This window comes from Myotis myotis, unplaced genomic scaffold (genome assembly GCF_014108235.1).
Source record: "Myotis myotis isolate mMyoMyo1 unplaced genomic scaffold, mMyoMyo1.p scaffold_m19_p_17, whole genome shotgun sequence".
Lineage (NCBI taxonomy): Eukaryota > Metazoa > Chordata > Mammalia > Chiroptera > Vespertilionidae > Myotis > Myotis myotis.
In genome coordinates, this window is record NW_023416321.1 from 45,238,588 (window position 1) to 45,263,953 (window position 25,366).

A 25,366-nucleotide genomic window follows, 5' to 3' on the forward strand; every position below is an offset into this window, starting at 1 on the left:
TCTCCCTTACATAATTCACATTTGGGTCCTTGCCCAGAATAAGTTACCATCAGAAGTAAATATTCATGACCTATCTAGATAGGAGGGTGGGGCAAGCCTCTAATTACTGAACATATGCTCTTCTTATTGTTCTCCAGTGAATGACCTTTCTCCTCTCTGAAGCCCCAAGGCGCCTTACCTCATCCTGAGCTCCAAATGCCAAATATATAATTTTCCTTTTCTGTCTCTGAAACTTTCATGTATGTGGGGTGTCTGGTTCTCCCAGGTATGCAGTGTTCCCATACATATGTATGGAATTAAATTTGGTTATTTTCTCTTGTTAATCTGTCACATGTTTATTTTTGAATATTAGACCAGCTGGAAGAACCTAGAAGGGTAGAGGAAAATTTCTTCCTCCCCCACAGGTTTCTGCCTGAATCAGTGTTTTCCAAATAGCTATCCTTTTTTATCTCAGACAAACACTGGTTGCTTCTCAGTTTGGTCTTTTATTTTCAGATTAACAAAACCAGCCAATCCGTGTATTTTATTATGGCAGCCCAAGCAAACTTATACAGCGTATCTGGGAACAGACACCTTCTTAAGTGGGCAAAAGGGCTATTTCTTGGCATACACCCCTCTCCAGGACCATAGGGCAGGATGGGAGGTTTGTCTGAATGGAGCTCCTCCCTGACCCCCCTGATCCACACTAAATACCCACCTGAACTGAAATGTGCAAGAAGATGATGTGGAAAAGGTCGGATGTCAGATGCAGAAGCATGGATCTTGTTCCTGGTTGCCTGTGAGAGGAGAATGGATGAATGTGTCTGCCTTAAGCCTGAAGTCCTTGCATTTTGGATTTCTTTAAAAAACAAAAACCAAAAAAATGTAGCCTGCAAAACCATGTCAAGCGACACAGGCTTCTTACAACAGAGCTCGGGGATATCTAGTCCTTTCCGGAGCAGCCACAGACACACATGCTCTTTGGCTTAGCCTATGGGAACAAATGATTCACATGAGAATTGAAATTTTGGACCAGACCCAAGGAGGGGCCTGTGCCTGTGGGAAGGCACCCTGAGTGGCTGTCCTGAGTGTGAGTAACCTAGCTGCTTTGGCGCCACCCCAGCTGGCCGCTGTCCAAGCACTGAGCAGAGTAATGACTAACCCAGCTTCCTCTGGGAGGGAGGAAACAGTTAAGATCTTGCAGCAGCTGCAATCACCTGGGCGTGGCTCTCTTGTCTGACTTTGGCTTCAAGGATCCTGGGCCCAGGAGCAGAAGGAGGAAAGCTCTGCCGCAGTGCTTTCCAGATGGCCGAGTTGGACCTGATGGCCCCAGGGCCGCTGCCGGGGATCGCAGCTCACTCCCTGGTCACTCTCAGCCCAGACTCTGGGTCAGCCAGCCCAGCAGAAGAGGACAAGGGCTCCCTGGAGAGCCCCCAGGGAGAGTTGGAGGGGCTGGGCGCTGGCTCCCACGATGGTGGCGGTGGTGAGGAGGAGATCCCATGTGACTTCTGCCTGGGGGCCCAGAGGGTGAAGGCGGTGAAGTCCTGCCTGACCTGCATGCTGAACTACTGTGAGGAGCACCTGAGGCCGCACCAGGAGAACAGCAAGCTGCACAGCCACCAGCTGACGGAGCCGGTGAAGGACAGGGACCTGCCCACCTGCCCTGCCCACCACAGCCCGCTGGTCGCCTTCTGCCGCCCAGATCGCCAGTGCATCTGCCAGGAGTGTGGCCAGGACCAGCACAGGGGCCATGCCTCAGTCTCCCTGAATGTTGCCCGCAGGGACAAGGAGGCAAGTGCCAGGGTCCACTTGGGAGAGGGAGGTGGGAAGGTGCTGTGCCCGGGAGGGGTTGAGCCACACTGCAGCTCCCAGGGTGCTCACTTCACTTCCGAGCTCTGGGTTCACCTGAGAAGGACATTACCCCAGTAGCCGGCAGCACCCAGTGGCAGTATCTATTTCATTTGGCTTTGGAAACTGAAATAGGTCGCTCTGCCCCCATAGAAGTCCTGCTGCCTCTGTTCTGGCTCTGCCTGTGGCTCTCTCCTCATGCTGGCTTGTTTCCTGCTGTTTTTCACGTGGCTGACGTCATTGTTACATGTTTGGATGTGGGGTGCAGAAGCTGTGGGGCTTGGGGCAGAGATGGTCCCTTTTGCCTAGGTCTCGGTGGCAGTCAATGAAATGTAAAGCTTGGCATAAATTCAAGAAAAAAGCATCAAACCTTTCCCCTAATTTCTCTTATTCCCTCTCCCCCAAACAGGAGACCAGTAGAAAGTGCCCCCCTAGAGGTACCCAGGGTGAAATTCAAGAGCTTGAAAAGGGCTAAGATAACATAGAGTTGGAAACTTACCTCCAGGCACAATGTCAAGGAAGCTTAACTCTGGGAAAATACAAGTTCCTTATCAGATAGAGGAATCAGGAGAGATAGAAACACCATACTCATAACCTGTAATTGTATTCACATCAGATAGGGAAACTGTTTCTAGAACAACTAGCCCTAAAGCTGAGAGCCTAGAGTTCTTGGGAATGGATTTGGCAAATTTGTGTACTTTGTTTCTCAGCCTTGAACTTCCCAGTGAGGAAGTGCAGTTGCTTTTGTCCCACATTTCCTCGTATTCGTATTCGCACTGCTGGCGGTTTCTGCTCTGCTCACTGCTCACTGGGCAGGCCCATCTTGTCAGTCAGGAGGCTTCTGGGAAGCGTAGTTTACTTGTTAAGCCCCTCCCCCTGCCCTTTCTTAGGCATAGATCCCGTTAGTGTTAGTGGGAATTGTTTTGAAAAGCGCTGTAGCCCAGATGCCAGTGAGTCTCCGTTTCCAACTCTGGGAGCCACTCGACAGTGGTTTCTAGAGTTCCCAGTGTCAGGGAAACTCCCTATTTTCATAACCATGAGCAGACTTTGCATGAACAGATAGTCAGGTCAAGGGGAAAAGCTCATATAACTGAGGAAATTAGTCTCTACTGAGCTCTGCTACTTGCTGACTGCTCCCCGTGGATTTTCCCATCCAGTCCTCAGATAACTCTACGAGGTGGCGATCTGTTGTCTCCACATTAGTCTAAACTCGCACAGGTGACTAAGTCATGGAGGGAGGAGTGTAAGCTCCTGGGAGCCACCCCACTGAAGGAGCCCGAGGGAAGGACCCCACGATCACAATACGACAACCTGGCTTTATTTTGTACTAACAACCTACCGCACATATAGCAGAAATAGTAAGACAAAGGGCACTGCTTTTTCCCTTGGGTATATGTCTGGATTTCTTTACACTTTACTGGCAAAGTGGTGTGTGTACATGTTGAAAAGCAGTCTCCACCAAACACTGCAATAGGTTATACAAGAAGGTTCCACCCCCATCCTGCATCTCCATCTCCCTCCCTGGAGGCAAACGCCACCATCTACACTTCCTTCTGTTTTCTTTTTTAAATTTAACTGAAAAAAATTTTTAATCCTCACCTGAGGATATTTTTTTCCATTGCTTTTCAGAGAGAGTGGAAATGAAGGAGGGAAATGGAGAGAGAGAGAGAGACAGACAGACAGACAGACAGAACTCAAACATCAATGTGAGACATGTCCATTGGTTGCTACTGGCTGACTCCCTCACGCACCCCAGTGGGGGACTTGGAGCAAACCTACAACCCAGGTATGTGCCCTTGACTGGACAGTGTGTGGGCCAGTGCACTAACCACTGAACACACCAGCTGGGCCCTTCTGTTTTCTTTAAGGAATGTTCTATGCCTGTAGCAGCATAGACAAAATATGCTTTTTAAATGTAGTGTACACTGATGCATTACAGAGACTTAGGGTAACTGCAATTCTGAGCAAAAAGTTGTGTAGAGCATGTGAACCAAACGCAAATTCAGACACCCTAAGGCAGTGGTTCTCAACCTTCCTAAAGCTGCGACCCTTTAATACAGTTCCTCATGTTGTGGTGACCCCCAATCGTAAAAATTTTCGTTGCTACTTCATAACTGTAATTTTGCTACTGTTATGAATCATAATGTAAATATCTGATATGCAGGATGTATTTTCATTGTTCGCGACCCACAGGTTAAGAACCGCTGCAAGGGAACTGGTAGGATAAAGTAAAGACAGCTGGTTAGGGGTTCTAGGGAAGGTTTTAGAGCTTAAAAGCAATCACGGTGTTCAACGGTGCGACAGCCCCAGACCCCAGATTTTTTGGTGATGGCCTCAATTCACAGGCTCGGCTTTCTGGTCTGCCTAACAGAGTACGTGTCCTGCCCACCCTGGGTCCTTGTTTTCAGCTTAAATAGTCAGTTTACTCTGTAAGTGGCAGCCACGCTCTAGATGGCTTTGCCAAATCTTAGGAGCCAAAAGGTTTCCTGCGAGGGGCCCAAGGTACTAACCCAGAAGACACAGTACCTCAAAGAGGCTGCAACTGCCAGTAGAATTATTTTGAAAGTTTTATTAGACAAAATTAAATTCCTTTCATCTGGCCCAAACCTGCTGGCATCACATGCTGAAGGTCACTCAAGCAAGCATGTTGTGCATAGAAAACTGTAAATAGCATGGTCAGCCATGAGGACAGAATGTAGCCGAAATCCAGCATCAGCGCAGAGCAACTTACATCTCAGTTAACCAAGGGAGCCCTTTCGGAAGCTCCCACAGACTTTAGCTATCCCAGGGGACAAACGCCGAGTTTGGGGAGTTCTGGGTGTTCTTTGATTATTTGTTCTATTCTGCTAGACTCTTCCCATTAGGTTCCCTTTGCTTCAAACCAGCTTCCCAAGGCCCCTTCACTTCTAAGAGCCTCTGGTCTTACCTCCTCTCCTGCCTGCCCATCTCAGGGGAGCTGTGCAGCGAGCTGTGCTAGGTGCATGCATGGGAAAGTGTGCACTCTCTCTGACTGCTGTCCTGTTTGTTCTTCCCCAGGAAATGCACAAGGTTCTTTCCTGTTTTTCCTCAAGTTTATCACTTATGGAGTGCTTCCTCTGGGCAGTGTCCTCATGACTGGCCATGCTATTTACCCTGTCTGTCCTTAGGAACAGGAAGCCAAGGCACATTCTGTGGCTCCCCAGAATGCCAAAGGGCTGGGCAACACAGCTGCCACGCGATCGAAGAGGGCGTGGTCGTGGCGCTGAGGTCAGGGCAGGCAGGATTCTTGAGGGAGGGAAGGCTGATATGGGCCCTGACTCAGATCTCAAATTCCATTAGTGACAAGCCATCGCACTCAACCTCAGCACTGGTTCCAGGAGCTCAGGCCTGTGTGCTGCCCGCAGACACAGCCTCCATGTGGAACAGGAGCCCAGTTTCTGAGAGCCCCAATATCAGTGCATCTCTGGGAAGCAGTGGGCCAGCATCGCTCACAGCCTGTTTGCTGGCATCTGGGAGGCAGTGAGCGAAGGCCTCTCAGGAAAAGAATTTCTCCTAGAAACTTTGAGGAGTGCCTTGGACTCAGTCTTATGTCACTTGTTTTTCTAAACATTCCACCAGGCTGCACGGTATGTCTTTCAAGAGCAGGGAGGATGTCTTATTTCACTGGGCTGGCATGTGGCCGGTTCTGACCGATGACTGAGGAGTGAAGTCAGGTGGGAACCAAACGCAAACACTCCCGAAGGACCAGCATCTTGTGGTGGGAAGTACCAAGGAACGACCACCATCCAGAATCTTCTGCTCTTTTCTTGTGCTCTCTGCTCTTCCCATTTGCATCTCTAATCTGGCTCCTGGCCATGGAGCTCTGGGTGGCCACCTTCTCCCTGTAGATAGAAACGAGGACAATTCTGTGACATAGTCTTGTGGCCCTGCACCAGAGGGATACGAAATGACTTGATGAAGGTTGTACAGGCAGCAACCAGGCCTCCAGACCCCAGATACGGTGCCTTTTGCACATTTGTCATTGCCCTGCTGAAGCAGGCAGGACTCTGTGCCCTTCAACACTGGGCTGTCTCCGCCATTGACACTGCTGTCCTGCTCGGGCGCCCTGGCCTGAGATGTGTATGGCTGGCATCGTAGGAAACCCTGAAGCCAGAGTCTGAGCTACCCCATCATTTTCCAGGAGGAGGAACAACTGGAGATACTGGTTTCTCAAAGTGACCCCACCTTTTGTGGTAAACAGGAGTGACTTCTCTTGGGGTGACTCATTCAGAGAGGTCACCATTAGGTTCATAGGAACCTTTTTCTCCTTTTATGGTGGTTTGCAGAAGTGAGAGAAGTGCCTCCCTGGAGATTCTCTGGGGTCTCCCTGTGGCTCTGGCTCATGGTGGGACTCACTGCTTCACCACATTCTCACATTGCCAGGGTGTTCTGCTGTATCTGCGTCTACTTTTAAACAGCAGCTCATGTTTCTTCCCCTCCTCTGGGAAAGGTTGTTGTGTAAACCTTTTAGACCAGCAATCGCCAACCGGTGGTCCACTGACCACTGGTGGTCTATGAGGTCTGAAAGGTTGGCGACCGCTGTTTTAGACAGATCAAGATTCCACAATTGCCCCCAAATAGACCCGATCCCCTCCCCCATCCGCACTCCTGGGCATCAGGTCTCAGGTCTCAGGAGTGGGAGGGAGGTCACTGGGGTTCCCTGGGCTCCAAGTCAGCGCCCCAGAGCTGAGCAAGCAGTACCTGCCTGCCAAGGCTCCCTCACTGGGAGGCCTGGGTGTCCCCCAGGTTTCAGTGGGAGAAAGGAGAGGCACTTCATTTGTAGCCTCTGAGTCCTATTAGGGCACAATGACTCATGGCTTTGAATGCAGACAACCTATTAAAAGCAAGTACAGCTAAAGCTATTCTTTTTTCTTTTTTGCTGTCTCATGCCCTTGTGGAAGCAGGAAAGTGAGAGGGCCTTGAAAGTTTTCAAAGGCTTATGTTTCATCCCTTGGCACATTTTGTGGCAGAAAGTGCTTAGGGTGTCCCAGGAGATGAAGCTGGGCAGTGGGGTCAAACCGAGGTTCCCAGGTGGGCACTTGCCTCGCTGGCTCACTATACCTGCCTCCAGGAGTGAACAAGAATGCGTGGTGGAAAGCAGCTGTGGCAGCAACAATACTAAGGATACTGACGAAGGTGACGGCATCCCTGGCATTGATGCAGCATTCACAATACTCCAGCTACTGTGCAAAGTTCTTATTAACACAGGCTACCTCATTTGACTCTCACAGGAACCCTGCAAATTAGGACTTCACAGGTGAAGAAATGGAGGTCCCAAGGTGTTAAGTAGATTTTTTTCAAAGTCTTAGCTGCCGAGTAGAAAGCCTGGGGTCCCCTCCATCAGCTCCAAGCCCATGCTCCTTGTTAGGTTATTCTGGCCTAGGTCAGATGGCCTGGACTCAACTCCATAGTTCACCTTTCATGTTATCATCTGTAAAATGGAGATAATGACCTTAACCTAATATGGGTGTGGTCAGGTTGATATGAGGTAATCTGTACAACTGCTAAAAATAATGACAAGCCTGCACCATGTATGTGCTCCCCATATTATAGCCAATTCGTGCTGCGTTCAGCACACAGATGACCCTGGGCACCTCCATTTAGGGTGCTTTGGGCTGACTTTGAGAGCAGCTTCCGAGGTCAAACTCTCCTTTCCATGAAAGGAGGTGGAGAGTGCTATTGCTCCTGTGACCTTCTGTGTGCGTTGGACTCCTTCTTACTTAATGCTGTCCTTTTCTTTTCTTAGGCTGAGCTTCGGAGCACCCAGCTAGACCTGGAGCGGAAACTCAAGTTGAATGAAAATGCCATTGCCAGGCTCCAATCCAATCATAAATCCGTTTTGGTAAGGCTGGACTGGGTCACCTGTCAGGCTTCAGCACACATCTGGATGCAGCTGCAGGCTCAGCTAGGCCATCAGGGTTGTAGAACATGGGGCTGCAGGCCCAGGACTCTTTGGGGTCTCTCAGCAAATGAGAATGATAGGAACAGATGCAGTCAGCTACACTGCTGAGTGGCAACCTTGCTGTTGGGATTTTCTATGAAATTAGTTTAAGGCTCAAACTTGGCAAGTGAGTTACTTTTTCATAATATAGAGTAAAAGCAAGACTAGTCCTGTAATTAATTACATTTGCATATTCTTTCTTGAGCAGGAGAAAAGGGTGTGGGGGATTGCAGGGGGTGTTTAGATAGAGCTCCAGGAATTATACATAATCTTTGCTTCTCCACCTGCATGTGTGTCACTAGTCCCAAGTCTTGGCAGACAGAAAAGAGAGTTGAAAACTGCTGGATTAGTGGATGGTAGTAGTTAAGGTCAATGGTGTGCAGGCTGCTTAGTGTTAGTCACTCTGGTTTTATGACCATTTTGCATATAAACTGTCTGTAGACCCAAACAGTCCCACAAATGTTTCTCATTAGTGGCAAACCAATAACCACTACTCAGAAGAGAACTCAATACACCTACCCTGTGGCAGTGAATCAGCAGCAGCATCTTTGTATAACAAGAATTATTGTATCCCATCCATCTATCCATCCACTCATCCATCCATCCATCCATCCACCCATCCATCCATCCATCCACTCATCCACTCACCCATCCATTAACTCATCCATGCATCCCTCCCTCCATCTACCCACCCATATGTAATGCATGTATTCATTTCAACTTAATTTCCTCCTCCTTAGTGTTTACAACTAACTAGCTCCTGAAGGGCAAACACCTCTTTCTTACCCACATCATCAAATGAAAACAAGAAAAACAATCGCCCATTTGAAGCCTTATAAACCCTCAGAGATTGTTGATTTCCAGGCTTGGCATAATCTGGACAATCACACAGAGCACCTTGCCTTTTTCTGAAATGTTCTTTCATTTTCAGACACTTAGATCCCTACCCAGCTCTCTTCCTAATTGCATGGTAACTGGGAGCAGTAGTTATCACCAGGTCACCATGTACGAGGGACATGGAGACAGAGATATGATAAGACTTGCCTGAGGCCTCCAGACTGATGGAACAGGTGAACCTGGGACTGTTGCTCCCTGGACCTAAGAATGAGTCAGTACACTGGCAGACATGTGCACCATCCTCTTTACATCATCACCTTTGGCACTTTGATGTTTGTGGCCCCTCCTTTCCCTCATCTTTATTTGTCATCCTTTGGGCAGTAAATTAAATCCTTCACACATTCCATTTACATGCAAGGAAGAAGTGCTTCTCCAAGGGAACGTTTAGGAGTGAGAGGCTACACATAATAGCGGAAGAACGAATCCACCAGCATCATTGGAGGCCTCCTGTCTACAGCTCCTCCTCAGGAGGACCCCTCTAGGGAGAGGGGATTTGGACCCTGAGGTTGTCTTTAGTTTTATGCCTCTGAGCTTCATGCAGTCATGCTTCTATGAGGAACCTACATGTCATCATTATAGGGAGTAAGTGGATTCCTCTCCTTTCCCACAACATCCCAGGCCAAACCAACCTTGTCTTGCTAAGGCAACAGGAAAGCAAACATCTGGCCAGAAGGACTGAAAATTATGGACTCTCTTCCTGAAGAGGAATCAGAAACCAGCCGTGTATAGCTCAAGAGTGACCCAGCTTGTCAGCACCAACAGGAATTTCTTTTTTTCCTGTTCATGTAGTTATTCCCTTCTTTTCCTCATAATAACCCCTTGCCCTCATCCTGTAATTGGGACACTGTTTGGGTTTCTGCCGGAATTGGTGTTCTCTGAGCTGCAATTCTTTTTAATTCCAAATAAATGCTTGTTGCCTCTGAGGAAAGAGTGAAAATAGGAAATATATAAAATGAAGTCACTTTCACAAAGCTGATAACATTATTAACATTATCAAGGCTGAGGCATGAGGCAAGACTCTAATCTTGTCCTAACTATCCTGGGAACTTAAACTTTCTGAACTTTCCAGTCCTGTGTCAATGCCTGGATCCCCATCTGCATACACCAGACCTCCAGGAACCCCAATTCCCTCCTGAAGGGCTCACATACCCAGGCCACCTGATATCCAAGTGACATTCATTATACAGACCACTGGATGTGGCCAGATCTCCTGGGACCCATCTTCTAGGTTACTTAGCATCCAGCATCCAGACCACCTAGCATGTAGTTCTAGGGCTAGGAGTGTAGGGCTCATTATTCATGAGAATGCAATATTTTTACTATATTTTAAGAAATCTTAACTAGAGTGAAAAAGAACTTTTTACTAGAAGAACTGAAGGCACCAGTACTTAAGAAGTACCAAAGAGAAGCAGAAACCATCCACAACTTGGATGGATATTGTAAATGTGAGACTGACTGAAGGAAGGCATTTATAAGATGTTCACCTGTGAAAGATGGATGGATGGATGTCCCACATGCACAGTGCCATGTGACAGCTATCACTCTGAGTTTGTTTATCTGTTATTTAAATATGGCGCTCACTCTGCACCAAACACACCCTAAGCATTTCATGCCTGGCAGGATGCCATAAACTTACTTATGCTTTTGGCACTGATGGCCTCAGTGGGCTGTTTAGACAGATATAACAAAATGCTAAGAAAGCTAACTCATGCTACAGATTTGTACAAAGATGCCAAAATAATAGTTTAACTACAATAAATACAACTATAAAGTACACTGAACTCTTGAGTTACCCTGGTAGAGAAATTGATTTCAGAACTTTGAATAGCAGCCCAACTGTCAGAGCCAGAAGGTGTCTGGCACACATACAATTCACTCTCTCATCCAGTGGGTGAGAGCCTAAGTGAATGACGGGTACACAAGTCCTTTTACATGCTGGGGAGTATCTCTTTTCATAACCCAGGGCTCATATGAGAATAAAGCCCCCTTTTACAATAGAAAATTGTTCCTTAATCTGCTTATCAGGTTTACATTTCGGTGTGTTTAGCTTCGATAACGGTGGACACCTTGCTAACAGGTTCTTCTCTGTGTCCCCCTCCCCGCCCGGCCAGGTGTCAGTGTCAGAGGTGAAGATGGTGGCTGAGGAGCAGTTTGGGGAGCTCCTTGCTGCTGTGAGGAAGGCCCAGGCTGATGTGATGCTCTTTCTGGAGGAGAAAGAGCAAGCCGCCCTGAGCCAGGCCAATGGCATCAAGACGCACCTGGAGCACAGCAGCGCAGAGATGGAGAAGAGCAGGCAGGAGCTGGGGAGGATCGCTGCCATCAGCAACACCGTGCTGTTCCTGGAGGTACAGTCTGGGTGGGGACAGAGGTGTCCGCACAGGACCACCAGGGAGTGAGCTGGCAGATGTGGGGATGGAGCTGCCCTCTGATCAGTGTGAGCAAGGGGGGCATAGAGGCAGGTCTTGATTCAGCATAGCACAGGAGAACAGGCAGGGCAGGGGAAACTTCGCAGAGTAGGAAGCTGGAACCAGTCAGGGAAGATGAGTACTGCTCAGAAGAATGATTCAGAGGTTTGAGGAAGCATGTCTGCAGGCAGAGGTTTGAGGAAGCATGTATGCAGGCAGAGGTTTGAGAAAGCATGTCTGCAGGCAGAGGTTTGAGAAAGCATGTATGCAGGCAGAGGTTTGAGAAAGCATGTATGCAGGCAGGGAGGTTTGAGAAAGCATGTATGCAGGCAGGGAGGTTTGAGAAAGCATGTATGCAGGCAGGGAGGTTTGAGAAAGCATGTATGCAGGCAGAGGTTTGAGAAAGCATGTATGCAGGCAGGGAGGTTTGAGAAAGCATGTATGCAGGCAGGGAGGTTTGAGAAAGAATGTATGCAGGCAGAGGTTTGAGAAAGCATGTCTGCAGGCAGGGAGGTTTGAGAAAGCATGTGTGCAGGCAGAGGTTTGAGAAAGCATGTCTGCAGGCAGAGGTTTGAGAAAGCATGTATGCAGGCAGAGGTTTGAGAAAGCATGTATGCAGGCAGAGGTTTGAGAAAGCATGTATGCAGGCAGAGGTTTGAGAAAGCATATATGCAGGCAGAGGTTTGAGAAAACATGTATGTAGGCAGGGAGGTTTGAGAAAGCATGTATGCAGGCAGGGAGGTTTGAGAAAGCATGTATGCAGGCAGAGGTTTGAGAAAGCATGTATGCAGGCAGGGAGGTTTGAGAAAGCATGTATGCAGGCAGAGGTTTGAGAAAGCATGTATGCAGGCAGGGAGGTTTGAGAAAGCATGTATGCAGGCAGGGAGGTTTGAGAAAGCATGTATGCAGGCAGAGGTTTGAGAAAGCATGTCTGCAGGCAGAGGTTTGAGAAAGCATGCCTGCAGGCAGGGAGGTTTGAGAAAGCATGTCTGCAGGCAGAGGTTTGAGAAAGCATGTATGCAGGCAGAGGTATGAGAAAGCATGTATGCAGGCAGAGGTTTGAGAAAGCATGTATGCAGGCAGAGGTTTGAGAAAGCATATATGCAGGCAGAGGTTTGAGAAAACATGTATGTAGGCAGGGAGGTTTGAGAAAGCATGTATGCAGGCAGAGGTTTGAGAAAGCATGTATGCAGGCAGAGGTTTGAGAAAGCATGTATGCCGGCAGGGAGGTTTGAGAAAGCATGTATGCAGGCAGAGGTTTGAGAAAGCATGTCTGCAGGCAGGGAGGTTTGAGAAAGCATGTATGCAGGCAGGGAGGTTTGAGAAAGCATGCTGATTTGGGGGGTTAGGTGCTTTCCCAGAGATGGGAGAGGAGGCTGGCCAGGCCTGGCAGGCATCTGGCTGTGAGAGAACTTTGCTCTTCATCAAGAAGTCACAGAAGCAGTGGAGGACCTCAGGTGTGGGAGGGATGAACTCAAGGAGTGTGCTTTTGAACCACTGTGATGTGGTGAGGCCGGCCTGGCAGGGTGAGGCTGGAGGCCTGTTACATGTGCAGAGATTGAGGAAGGCCCCATGAGGAGAGACTTAAGTTCCCTTCTAGTTACAACAAATATAAATGTTTACTGTGTGAAAACCAGAAAAATATGAAGGAAAATAATCACCCATACTCCCACCACCCAGATAACCATAATGAGTGAAAGAGAAGCAAAGACAAAAATATGGATGGAATATCTTTTTGTTAGTTCCTTGCTTTCCAATATCAAAACATGAAGAGACTATGAATCAAAATTGACCTTCATGTCACGAGTTTCTCCAAAGAGAATATACACAATTTCTTTTCATTTTCCTTTTATAGCTTTAACATAAGAACTTTAATAGGCACAAAGTATCTTACATAAGTTAACTTACTTTGGGTAAAAATAATTTCCTTTTCCCCAAATTGCTAGCCAGCTGACATGACAACAGCTAATTGATAACCTGTCCTTTCCCTGCTGGCTACTGTTATCGTGTGTGGTTCAAAATCTACATACAGTGTTTCAATGTTCTTCTACCTTTCTCTCTATCAGCTCTCTGGTTTGGACTGTTTCTTCTTTCTCACTGATCTATCTTACCGTTTTGGTACAACTGCTTCCATCACTAAGTTTTACGCTGTACCCAGTCTGCTCTTCAATGCTTCAATTACGTTTGAGTTTGGATAACGTGTTACATCTGAAAGCAACATTTCCTGATCATCATCTTGTTTTGCAGCATCACTGACTTAATGTGATTATCTCTGTGGAAGCACTTTTCAAACTCTGAATCACAGTACAAGAATGAGCGGGAATCGTGAACTCGGGCAGGGAGAGAGCAGCCAGCATTCCTGTCTGAGGTCTTATCCCTGCACCTCTGAGCGCCATACAGACTCCTCCGTTCCCCACTGTGGCTTATGTCCAAATTATTTTTAAAAGTCCTGAGGGTGTGAGCGTAGCAGGAATATCATTTCCTTTGGCTGTTGGCATGAAATGTCTTCTTGGCTCCAGTCTGGGCTGTGTATTGGAGCTGCTCATGGGCTTCTAGTACCTCTTGACTTTTAAAAACCCACTTTCCCAGCTTAAAAAATAAATGGTTTCTATGTTGCTAGCCCCTGAGACTAATGCACATCTGACATACTTCCTTTGTGAGGTGCCCATTGCCATCGACCCATTTTACAGCAGCAAAGGGGGACAGAATGAGGAGAGCAGCCAGTTAAGGAAACACAGAAACCAGGGCAATGCCGTGCTTCCCTCCCTGTAGGAGTACTGCAAGTTTAAGAACACTGAGGACAGTGCCTTCCCTAGCGTTTACATAGGACTCAAGGACAAGCTCTCGGGCATCCGCAAGGTCATCACGGACTCCACTGTGCACCTAGTCCAGTTGCTGCACAACTATAAGGAAAAGCTCCAGGAGTTCGCGAAGGACGGTGAGAAACTTCCTGTGGGCTGTGGTGTGTGTCTCTCAGAGTGCTTGATGGGGAAGGTGAGAGAGAGAGCGCCAGGGGAGGAGGCGAAATCAGCGGGACGTCTCATTTTCAAAGCCATCCTTTGGCCAGACTGTGTTCCTAATGGACAGGCCTTGATTTCATTTTACAATTGAGACCAGGTAAGGTGGGCTAGTCACATCATGCCATTGGCTGACATTTCTATGTCTCTCAGATTGCTAACACCTATGCTTTTAAGTGAAATACAGGCCAGTCTGACATCTTTTTCAGGCTATTTTGCTTCATGAGAGAAATGTGGTCCAGTGAGCATGGTTCTCTGAGATGTGATGAGGCTCCAGCCCCATATCCCTCCAGGAAACCTGGGAAAGGGTGGCTGGGAAGACCTGCTTCTGAGTTCTCCTGAACACCTGGACAGGTGTGCATTCACAACTCTCTGACTTTCTAGAGGAATATGACATCAGAACGCAAGTGTCAGCTGTGGTCGAGCGCAAGTATCGGACCTCAAAACCTGAGCCCAGCACCAGGCAGCAGTTCCTCCAATGTAAGTGTGAGCAGCTCTCTTCCTGGTTATCGAGGTCAGTGCCGTGCTCTGCTGAAGCAGGAACGCCTTCTCTCCCAGAGGTTTCAGCTTCTTGCAATCTTTGGTCTATCTCTAAATGGTACATTTTGAAAAATTTAATTACAATTGTTTTTAACTTTTCACTTCGAAACAATTTCAAACTTAAAAAAACATGCAAAAATAGGACAAAGAATTCCCATGTACTTTTTATCCAGCTTTTCCAAATGTTAACACTTTACATAACTTCAGTACATTGATCAAAACCAGGGAATAAACATTGTGGCTACAGTGATACTAACTGTTCTATAAAATGTATTCCCGCCTCACCAAGTGTTCTAACCAATGTCCTTTTTATTAACCTAAAGTCCAATCCAGGATCACAGGTGTTTCCATGCCTCCTTAGACTCCCCCAACCTGGATCTGGTCCCTCAGTCCTTCTTTGTCTTTCGCGACCTTGGCACTTTTGTACAGCCTTGTTGATACCAAATGGTTCCCCATGAAGTCTGGCTTGGCCAGGACTGCATAACACATTGTCCTGTCATGATGTGGTATTGACCTGCTCTGTTAGCATTATTACAACACTGCACTGCCAATCGACGCTTCATGATGGTTAACAAGCCCATGAGGCTTCATCTCCTAGTAGAGGAAGGACTGCATCTGCATGTGAAGGCTCGTTTTGGTGACATGGCTAATTCATCTTTTTGGAATACGCCATTGAACTCTGCTTCTTATTATTTGTGGGGATGACCCCTGGCTGACCAACTCCTGGGCCCCTTTTTCTCCAGTTATCACATGCAGCTTCAGGCTCTGATGCCTGCCTCCTACTCCTGCCACAGCTCTGACTTTTCCCAGGATCTCTTGGTTTCCACACCATTTCTATGGCTTATTCTTGCCTTCTCCTGGCAGAAGAACATCTGTATTTTACAAACAGATATGATTCATACAAGACGCCAAATACCCTTCATTCTTAACATAAAACAAAAATGACACATATCCTATTACAATCTGTTTTCTTTTGCATGACAAATATTTTTGTACACCCAATATTAACTATTTCTATGTGAGCGTTGTTATGAACCTTTAACTTTTGTAGACGCAGATGTTTCACTTTTCAAAGTTCTGGGGCTCAAATTGCCACCTTGACCAGTTGGAGCCACTTGTACGCTGGCCTCTTTCTCTTTTAAACATTGGCATTCTGCCTTTGATATCCTTAGAAGTATCATTGCGTTTAGGGCTATTCCAGACCCATTCTTGTCCCAAAACATAGAATCACCTACCCTCCAGGGAGTCCTTCATCCCCTTAAATGAGAGGAAAATCTTTGTTCAATATCTGGATGCCAAGGATTGCCCAAGGAGTTGGTGGTGGGTAAGAGCGATACTGCGGATACTGTTGGGGCCACTTTTAGTAATAGCTGCAGACTATATGCCTTTGATGGTCCTCAGTTTACGCTCATTTTTGCCTTTAATTTCCTGCACTGCTGTGTCCTTTATTCCAGGATGTAGTCTCATTGACTACTAAGAATTCCTCTTACCAAAGGAATTGGGAAAGCTCCTAGTTAAACTGAGAACTTTTTAAGTTAATGGATTTTAAAATAGCCTTTAATATGTGCATTCATTTGGCAAGTATATACTGCGCATCTTCTCTGAGCTGGAATCCCAGGAGAGAGTCCCACATAAAATGTGCCTCTTACAGATAAGAAGAAGAACAAGCATGAAGCAAAAAAATTATTACACATTGTGATGAGCACCATGAAGTTTAAAAAAGCCAGAGTGCTCAGTGATGGGAGTGATTCGGATCAGGGAGTCACAGGGAGCCTCTTTAAGGACAGGAATCTCAGCCGCAACCAGAAAGGATCAGTAGGAATCCCCGGACCCGGCTGGGGCAGCAATGACATCATGGAAGGAATGGCCTGTGCTAAAGTCCTTAAGGGGGTTCAGTATTAGGTGGGTCTGAGATCAGTGGAGAGGGCAGTTGACAAGGCTAGAGACACAGTCAAGGACCCATCATGCAGGGCCAGGTAGGTCAGGGCAAGGGGTCACTGCTTTATCCTAAGACAGTGATGGCGAACCTATGACACACGTGTCAGAGGTGACAAGCGAACTCATTTTTTGGGTTGATTTTTCTTTGTTAAATGGCATTTAAATATATAAAATAAATGTCAAAAATGTAAGTCTTTGTTTTACTATGGTTGCAAATCTCAAAAAAATTTCTATATGTGACACGACACTAGAGTTAAGTTAGGGTTTTTCAAAATGCTGACACGCCGAGCTCAAAAGGTTCACCATCACTGTCCTAAGAGCAAGGGGCACCACCTAAGGGCTATAAGCTGGGGGACATGATTCACCTTGACCTACATCCTGAAACAAACACTGTGGCTCCATCCTGGGGAAGATATGAGAGGCAGGGGTATGGGAGAGCAATATGACCAGCAAGGAGTCTATAGTCCTAGTCTGGGCAAGATCCGTGGAGGGTGTGTGTGAAGCAGTACCCTGGAGAGAAGTGGGTGGCATCTACAGAGTTTGCTAATGCCTGTGTGTGTGAGGAGGGCCAAAGTGGGTGTGAGGATGAGAGCAAAAGAAATGTTGCAAATAACTTTAGTGAGATTTGAGCAACTGGGTGCATGGAGGTGCTATCATTTTCTGGGACTGGGAAGAGATGTGTGGGGATTGTTTAAGAGTTCACCAGGCTAAATATTGGTCAGATATTAACTCCCCCCCCACCCCCCCCACACAAATAATGGATAAAATGTGCCAACACTCGGTAGAATTGTGCCTGGTTTTCAGCACATATTTGTTGAAAGAATTAATAAGTGAATCTATGGATTTTATTTCTTGATTCAATTCAGCAAATAATAAAGGAAATGCCAAGCAATTTGAGCTTCAGAAAGAAAGGAAGTGGAGTGACTTATTGAAAAGGATCTGGGACCACTTCCAACATGTGTGTGCATAAGTTTCTCAAACAAGCAGTTCTCTGAGACACCAGCTGGGTGAGCTATAATTTAATTCAATTCTGACACTATCTACCCGGAGATGGCGTCAGATCCCACCGGCTAAGGACTCAGTCCCATGAAATTGCTCCTACCCCACTTCAGATGCTGTTCACAAATAATAGGTTACCCACAACTTCTATACAATTTGGTACAAATTGTAGGTTCCCATGACCTCTCCTTGGTTGGATTAATTTGCTGTAGCAGCTCACAGATCTGTTTATTATAGGACATGATAGTGGACATAGGTGTACAGCCAGGTGAGGAGCTACAGATGGTGAGGTCTGGGAGCGTCCGGAGCTCAGGAGCTTCTGTCCCATGGAGTTGGGGTGCGTCACCTTCCAGGGTGGATATGTTTACCCACATGGAAGCTCTTTGCCTACTAATGGGATTTTTTAATGGAGCTTGCTCATGTAGGCACGATCAAGTCACTCCATTTCCTGCCCCGCTCCCTTATTTGGAGAAGTGGGGGCGGTACTGAAAATTCCAACCTTCTAATCATGGCTTGCTCTCTGCCCCATCCAGGAGCCATCCAGAGGCCCACCCCAGTCACCTCGTTAGAACAAAAGTCAGTCCTATCACCCAGGAAACTGCAAGGGTTTCAGGAGCTCTGTGCCGGCAAGGGGTGGGGGCAGGGACCAAGCATGTACTTCTTATTATAAATCACAATATCACATTGTATTCCATTTTCTGGTTTGCTAACCACAGGGCAGCAACTTTCTTCCAGGGTTCAGAGCAGCCTGGGTAAGCAGAACAGAGAGATGGGTGTATTCTCATACTCCCTAGGATGGTCAGGTTTGAGGTGTTCTATTGGCTTTCTGACCTACTCTCCCTGACTTCCGTATCTCCTCAGATGCCTGTGATATCACGTTTGACCCTGACACGGCACACAGGTATCTCCGGCTGCAGGAGGACAACCGCAAAGTCACCAACACTACCCCCTGGGAGCATCCCTACCCAGACCTCCCCAGCAGGTTCCTGCACTGGCGGCAGGTGCTGTCCCAGCAGAGCCTGTACCTGCACAGGTACTACTTCGAGATCGAGATCTCTGGGGCAGGAACCTACGTCGGCCTGACCTGCAAAGGCATTGACCGGAAAGGGGAGGAGCGCAACAGCTGTATTTCAGGAAACAACTTCTCCTGGAGCCTGCACTGGAACGGGAAGGAGTTCTCGGCCTGGCACAGCGACACGGAGACCCCGCTCAAAGCCGGCCCTTTCCGGAGGCTGGGCATCTACATCAACTTCCCGGGAGGGATGCTCTCCTTCTATGGTGTGGAGCCCGATGCCATGACTCTGGTTCACAGGTTTGACTGCAACTTTTCGGAGCCAGTCTACCCAGCCTTCTGGCTTTCCAAGAAGGAAGACACCATCCGCATTGTGGATCTGGGAGAGGAGCCTGAGAAGCCGGCACAGGCCTCAGTGAAGGCTGCTCCTTAGACGCTGGATCCACATTCCAAACTGTTTGCTAACCGCAGGGCAGCAGCTTGCCCTCCGGGGGCAGAAATCTCTGCCAGGGGTAGCTGGCTTGAGAAATTTGTGGGTCTGTGAATGAGGACAAGAGTCGCTGGCTTCTCCCTTCTGCTCTATGCTGTGCTGGTCTTCGAGTTTGTAGTCATATTCAGGTAAAAGTCCTTTTTGAGTGATACTCGAGTCTCCAATCTTTGAGTGACATCCTCCTGTCTGCTCAGGTGAACGGCACATTGTACCTATAACTGGTAACCAGGAATCTTCAGGGAGATAAAAAAAAAAAAATCACAGAATAATCGCAATAAATTGCTAACTTTATCACGCGTTTCCTGGGTCCCAGACACTGTTTTGAGTGCTTCCTGTGCATCAACCCAGGGGCTCTCATATTACAATCCCATGGGTGGTGGGTGGATGCTCATATCAGCCCCAATTTGAAGACGGGAAAACTATGGTCCAGGGGGGATAGTTAACTTGCTCAAGGTCACTGCGGTCACATGGTGAGTAGGTGACAGAGCTGGGGTTCAGACTTGAAGGGATGACATTAAACTTTTAACCACTATACCGCGCTGCCTTCCTCACTAGATCATGGGTGTCGTGTATAAGGGAATAAACTACATGATGACCTGTTTACATGGCAACAGAGCATCCTAAACCCTCCTCTCAGAGTTTGCAAATCTCTCTGCAGCCCCCACCTCTGATGGGACTCTACCTGTGCTGTAGCAGACAGCTCACTCGTGCGTTTTGGGGACAGCAAGGGTGATAAGAAGTGTGTTAGTGTATCCAAGTCTAAGACCCCATGACTCTGGGCAAGGGTCTCATTCCTCTCTTCTGAAGTCACCTGGAGTATGTGGACTTGTGATTTCTCTTTCAAAGGACAGTTCTTCACATATTTAAGGGCGGTTCTCACAACACATCCTCCCAGGAAATTCTTCACACTGTATTCCTCACTTTTCTTGTTTTTACATTTTATTTCCCATTTTCCTTCATGGTTTCCAGGTCTTTCACTCCCCTAGCCATTTCACCCTCCTTTCCACAGATGTGGAAATCCATAAGATTTATGGCGAACATTCACATTTTTTTATTTAGGCAAATGACAAACTATTTTTAAATGAGTTTCTGAGAATATAACTGAAAGTCCCTGTAGAAAATGTAACTTCTGGTTCTGTGTCAAAGCAAACGTGTTCACCCAGCTGCTGATCCCCTGGGAAAGAGGTAGGTGAGAAAAGAAAACAAAAATGTGATATTGTGATTTATAATAAGAAATACATACTTGGTCTCTGCCACCCCCCCACCCCCCCACCACCGCCCCTGTTCCTGGCACAGAGCTCCTGAAACCCTTGTAATTTCCTAAGTGATAAGAGCTCTAAGAGCATCTCTTGTTCTATATGTCTTGCCTTTGAGCAGTCTGATGCTTCTATCTGAAGAGTACATTATTACAGCATCACTTGACTTGTTTCCAGAGACCCTGTATTATTTGTATCTGAGAATATATATGGTGTAGGATTTGGCATCTTTTTTTTTTTAAATATATTTTATTGATTTTTTACAGAGAGGAAGGGAGAGAGATAGAGAGTCAGAAACATCAATGAGAGAGAAACATCGATCAGCCGCCTCCTGCACACCCCCCACTGGGGATGTGCCCACAACCCAAGTACATGCCCTTGACCGGAATCGAAGCCGGGACCCCTCAGTCCGCAGGCCGACGCTCTATCCACTGAGCCAAACTGGTTTCGGCTAGGATTTGGCATCTTTACTGAATTCTTTAAATTTGAATTCTATTGAATTATTTTTTTTAAATATATTTTATTGATTCTTTACAGAGAGGAAGGAAGAGGGACAGAGAGCTAGAAACATCAATGAGAGAGAAACATCGATCAGCTGCCTCCTTCACACCCCCCACTGGGGATGTGCCTGCAACCAAGGCACATGCCCCCGACTGGAATCGAACCTGGGACCCTTCAGTCCGCAGGCCGACGCTCTATCCACTGAGCCAAACCGGTTACGGCTTGAATTATTTTTTTACTTGAATTTTAAATTTCATTACGTTATTGCTGCTTGCTGAGATGGTTTTGATTAATGACTATTTCCAATATATTAGCTCTCCTTCCTAGCCTAAAGTCACCTATACAATTGTTGCTGTACTTTTCTTCTTAAGTCTTGATCTTGTTGATACCTACATTGTTTAGGGTAGGGCCAAATACAGAATCCTGCAGCACACAGTCAACACTCTTTGGGTTTAATTACTCAGTAAGTTATGCATCGGTAGAACTTTTGCCCCTTTATCTGCTGGACCCAAAGAAGACCTCTTTTCAGTGGCAAAGATCAAGCGAAGCATTCCCTGCTGCATCTCTATGTCTGCAGTCCTTGCTGCTCCTGTCTAGCTATGCTTTCAAAAGAGAAAATGAGATCCGCCTGGCCTGCTTTAATTTTATTGAGCCCCTGTGGGCTGGTGGTGCTTGTCACTTCTCTAACTGCTCAGAAAATATTTAATAAACCATTTAAGAATTCTGCTGTGGGCTAACATCATTTACTAGTCTGTTGTTTCCAGAATTTAACTTATTTTTCTTTTTAAAAATCAAAACGATTTTCCTGTTCCCAATTCTCCTTAATTTCTCAAAGAATAAAGCCTAGTGTTTAGTCACATTGACAAGATGTGTCTGTCATGAGTTATAAACTGTTTAGACCAGAATACTTGGCTCAGATGAGAGGAACCCTTTGGGTGTCTCCTTACCTGTTGTGAACTTTGTTCCCTCTCAGCTCCTTTCATCTGTTCTCAGTTCTAAAACTTTTCTTCTTGATATAAAAGATCAAAGCAAATTTGAGAGTTGGGGATATTTGCTTTCTTTCTGTCATTGCTTCAACTGATAAGGCTTTTTTTATTCTTTTTCTTGGCTCCCAAACTGAAAATTGCCTAAAACACACAAATAATTTTTTTGAAAGAAAATAAAGGCCTATTTTATATTCTCTGTCATTTCCCCAACTGTGTGTGTTATTCTTCTGTATTTACCCACCTTTATTTCCTCTCATTATGTAGACTCATTCTGGAAAGAAAAACAAACAAAAACTGAACTCATCAAGAGCTCCTTTTGGTGCCAGATTATTTGGTTCCATCACCAGATCACTTGTGACTGGAAAGTCGGAATGCGATTTTAGCCACTACATAAATGTATTCTATGTCAACTCTTTCTTTTTTAATTATATTTTTATTTTTTATTACAGTTGCCATACAATATTATATTAGTTTCAGGTGCACAACCCAGTGATTAGACATTACATAACTTATAAAGTGATCATCCAATAAATGTATTTCCCATCTGACATAATACATAGTTATTACAATACTAGAGGCCCGGTGCACAAAAATTTGTGCACTCGGGGGGGGGGGGGGGCGGGGTCCCTCAGCCCGGCCTCTGCCCTCTCGCAGTCTGGGACTCCTCAGGAGATAACGACCTGCTGGCTTAGGCCTGCTCCCACGTGGCAGAGGGCAGGCCCAATCCCTAGGTGCAGCCCCTGGTTGGGCTCAGAGCAGAGCCGATTGGGGAGTTGGGGCGCCGCCCCCTGTCATGCACAGAGCAGGGCGGATTGGGAGGTCACGATGCCACCCTCAGTCACGCTCAGGGTAGGGCCGATTGGGGGTTGGGGCACCGCCCTCTGTCACACTCAAGGCAGAGTTGATGGGGAGGTTGTGGCGCCACCCCCTGTCACGCACAGAGCAGGGCCAATCAGGGGGTTGGGGAGCTCCCCCCTGTCACTCACAGAGTAGGGCCAATAGGGGAGTTGGCACACTGCCCCTGTCACACACAGAGCAGGGCGGATCAGGGGGTTGGGATGCCGCCCTCTATCACCCACAGAGTAGGGCCGATCAGGGGGTTGGGGCACCGCCACTGTCATACTCAGGGCAGGGCCGATGGGGAGGTTATGGCTCTACCCCATCACACACAGAGCAGGGCCCGTGGGGGGGGGGGGGAAGGGGGGGTTGGGGCGCTGCCCTCTATCACCCACAGAGCAGGGCAGATCAGGGGGTTGGGGCGCCTTCACCTGTCACGAACAGAGCAGGGCTGATAGGGAGGTTGTGGCCCTGCACCCTGTCACACACAGAGGCACAGGGCAATCAGGGCATTTGGGCGCTGCCCCCTGTCACACTGATCCCGGTGCTGGGAGGCCTCTCAGCTCTGCTGATCCCAGTGCTGGGAGGCATATTACCCTTTTACTATATAGAATAGAGGCCTGGTGCATGGGTGGGGCCGGCTGGTTTGCCCTGAAGGGTGTCCTGGATCAGGGTGGGGGTCCCCACTGGGGTGCCTGGCCAGCCTGGATGAGGGGATGATGGCTGTTTGCAGCTGGTCACACACCCTTCAGGGTGGGGGTCCCCACTGGGGTGCCTGGCCAGTCTGGGTGAGGGGCTGAGGGCTGTTTTCAGGCTGGCGGGTGACGGAAGCTCCCAACTGCTTCTTTTTTTCTTTCTTTTTTTTTTTTTTTTTTTCTGGGCCAGCTTTAGCTCTGAGGCTCCAGCTCTTAGGCCTCCGCTCCTAAAAGCAGGTATCTGGTTTGTTTCGGTTCTCGAAACTCTGTATCAACTCCAGCTCTGAGATCCCAGCCAGCTGAAAGCTGGTTTCTGGGGTTTTGTTTAGAGTCTACATTTGTTACAATGTTTGAAACTGCAGGCTCAGAGGCCTGCAGCAGCCAGTGGGGAACGTTGGAGTCCTCCGTCACTGAAGCAAGCAAGCCTCATGTTAGTTTCAAGCTGCCTGGCTGCCGGCCGCTATCTTGGCTGACAGTTAATTTGCATAGTGCCCTGATTAGCCAATGGGAAGAGTAGCGGTCGTACGCCAATTACCATGTTTCTCTTTTATTAGTGTAGATTATTGGCTATATCCCCTATGCTGTACTTTATATCCCATGACTATTCTGTAACTATCAATTTGTACTTCTTAATCCCTTCACTTTTTTCACCCATCTCCAAAACTCCCACCCATTTGGCAACTATCAAAATGTTCTCTCGCCCTAACCGGTTTGGCTCAGTGGATAGAGTGTTGGCCTGCGGACTAAAAGGTCCCAGGTTCGATTCCAGTCAAGGGCATGTACTTTGTTTGTGGGCACATCCCCAGTAGGGGGTGTGCAGGAGGCAGCTGATCAATGTTTCTCATCTATGTTTCTAACTCTCTATCCCTCTCCCTTCCTCTCTGTAAAAAATCAATAAAATATATTTTTAAAAAATGTTCTCTGTATCTATGAGTCTGTTTCTGTTCTGCTTGTTTGTTAATTTTGTTTTTTGATTCCACATTTAAGTGAAATCATATATATATATATATTCTTTTTTATAAGTTTAGTAATGTTGCTTTTTAAAAAAATATATGTTTATTGATTTCAGAGAGGAAGGAAGAGGGGGAGAGAAATAGAAACATCAGTGATGAGAAAGAATCATTGATCGGCTGCCTCATGCAAGCCCCTGACTTGGGATCGAGCCCACAGCCCAGGTATGTGCCGGCGACCAGAATCGAAACTGGGGCCTTTCAGTTTGCAGGCCAATGCTCTATCCACTGAGCCAAACTGGCTGGGGAGATATATATATATATATATATATATATATATATATATATATATATATATTCTTCTTAATCCATTCATCTATTGATGGACACTAGGTTTCTTTCATATCTTGACTATTGTAAATAATGCAGTATACATATGATGTATGTGTCTTCTAGATTTAGTGTTTTGAGTTTCATTGGATAAGTACCCAGAAGTGGATTTGCTGGGTCATCCTTTGTCACTTGTTATAGTCTTTGCTTTAAAGTCTATTTTGTCTAGTGTAAGTATTGCTACCCCAACTTTTTTTCATGTTTCCATTTTTCTGAAATATATTTTACTATCCCTTTTTTCAGTCTGTCTCTTGTACACAGCATATGTAAGGATCTTGTTTTGTTATCTATTCAGCCACCATATGTCTTTTGATTGGAGCATTTAATCATTTGCATTTAAAGTAATTGTTGATAGATATGTATTACCATTTTATTATTCACATATTTTTTTTATATATTTTTCTTCTCCTTAAATAAATCCCTTTAACATTTCTTAAAATACTGGTTTGGTGGTGATGAAATCTTTTAACTTTTTCTTACCTGGGAAGCTTTTTATCGGTCCTTTGATTCTAAATAATAGCTTTTTCTTTTTTGGATAGAGTAATCTTGGATGTAGGTCTTTGTTTTTCACCACTTTGAATATTTTTTGGCAATCCCTTCTGGCCTGAAATGTTTCTGTTGAAAAATTAGCTAATAGTCTTATGGGGAGCTCCCTTATAGGTAACTA

At 46.7% G+C, this 25,366-nt stretch overlaps 1 protein-coding gene across 3 annotated transcripts; it reads left to right on the forward strand.

Moving 5' to 3' along the window:
- The first annotated feature begins 1,182 nt into the window (after positions 1 to 1,182).
- Positions 1,183 to 19,616, forward strand: TRIM16 (tripartite motif containing 16). 3 transcript variants are annotated; one of them, XM_036341703.1, is made up of 6 exons: positions 1,186 to 1,770; positions 7,592 to 7,687; positions 10,795 to 11,028; positions 13,861 to 14,026; positions 14,490 to 14,585; positions 18,444 to 19,616. In XM_036341703.1, the coding sequence occupies exons 1-6, from the start codon at positions 1,285 to 1,287 to the stop codon at positions 19,025 to 19,027; spliced, it is 1,662 nt and encodes a 553-aa protein (XP_036197596.1). In that variant the 5' UTR covers positions 1,186 to 1,284; the 3' UTR covers positions 19,028 to 19,616. The 3 variants fall into 3 exon arrangements, with proteins under 3 accessions (XP_036197597.1, XP_036197596.1, XP_036197598.1); XM_036341705.1 differs by lacking the exon at positions 1,186 to 1,770 and adding an exon at positions 5,487 to 7,102; XM_036341704.1 differs by lacking the exon at positions 14,490 to 14,585 and having other exon boundaries at positions 1,183 to 1,770.
- Positions 19,617 to 25,366: the final 5,750 nt, after the last annotated feature.

Coding starts and splice junctions, on each gene's coding strand:
- TRIM16 (XM_036341703.1), top strand. CDS start 1,285: ATGGCCGAGTTGGACCTGATGGCCCCAGGGCCGCTGCCGGGGATCGCA. Junction 1,771..7,591: donor TTGCCCGCAGGGACAAGGAG/GCAAGTGCCAGG, acceptor TTCTTTTCTTAG/GCTGAGCTTCGGAGCACCCA. Junction 14,027..14,489: donor CCAGGAGTTCGCGAAGGACG/GTGAGAAACTTC, acceptor CTGACTTTCTAG/AGGAATATGACATCAGAACG.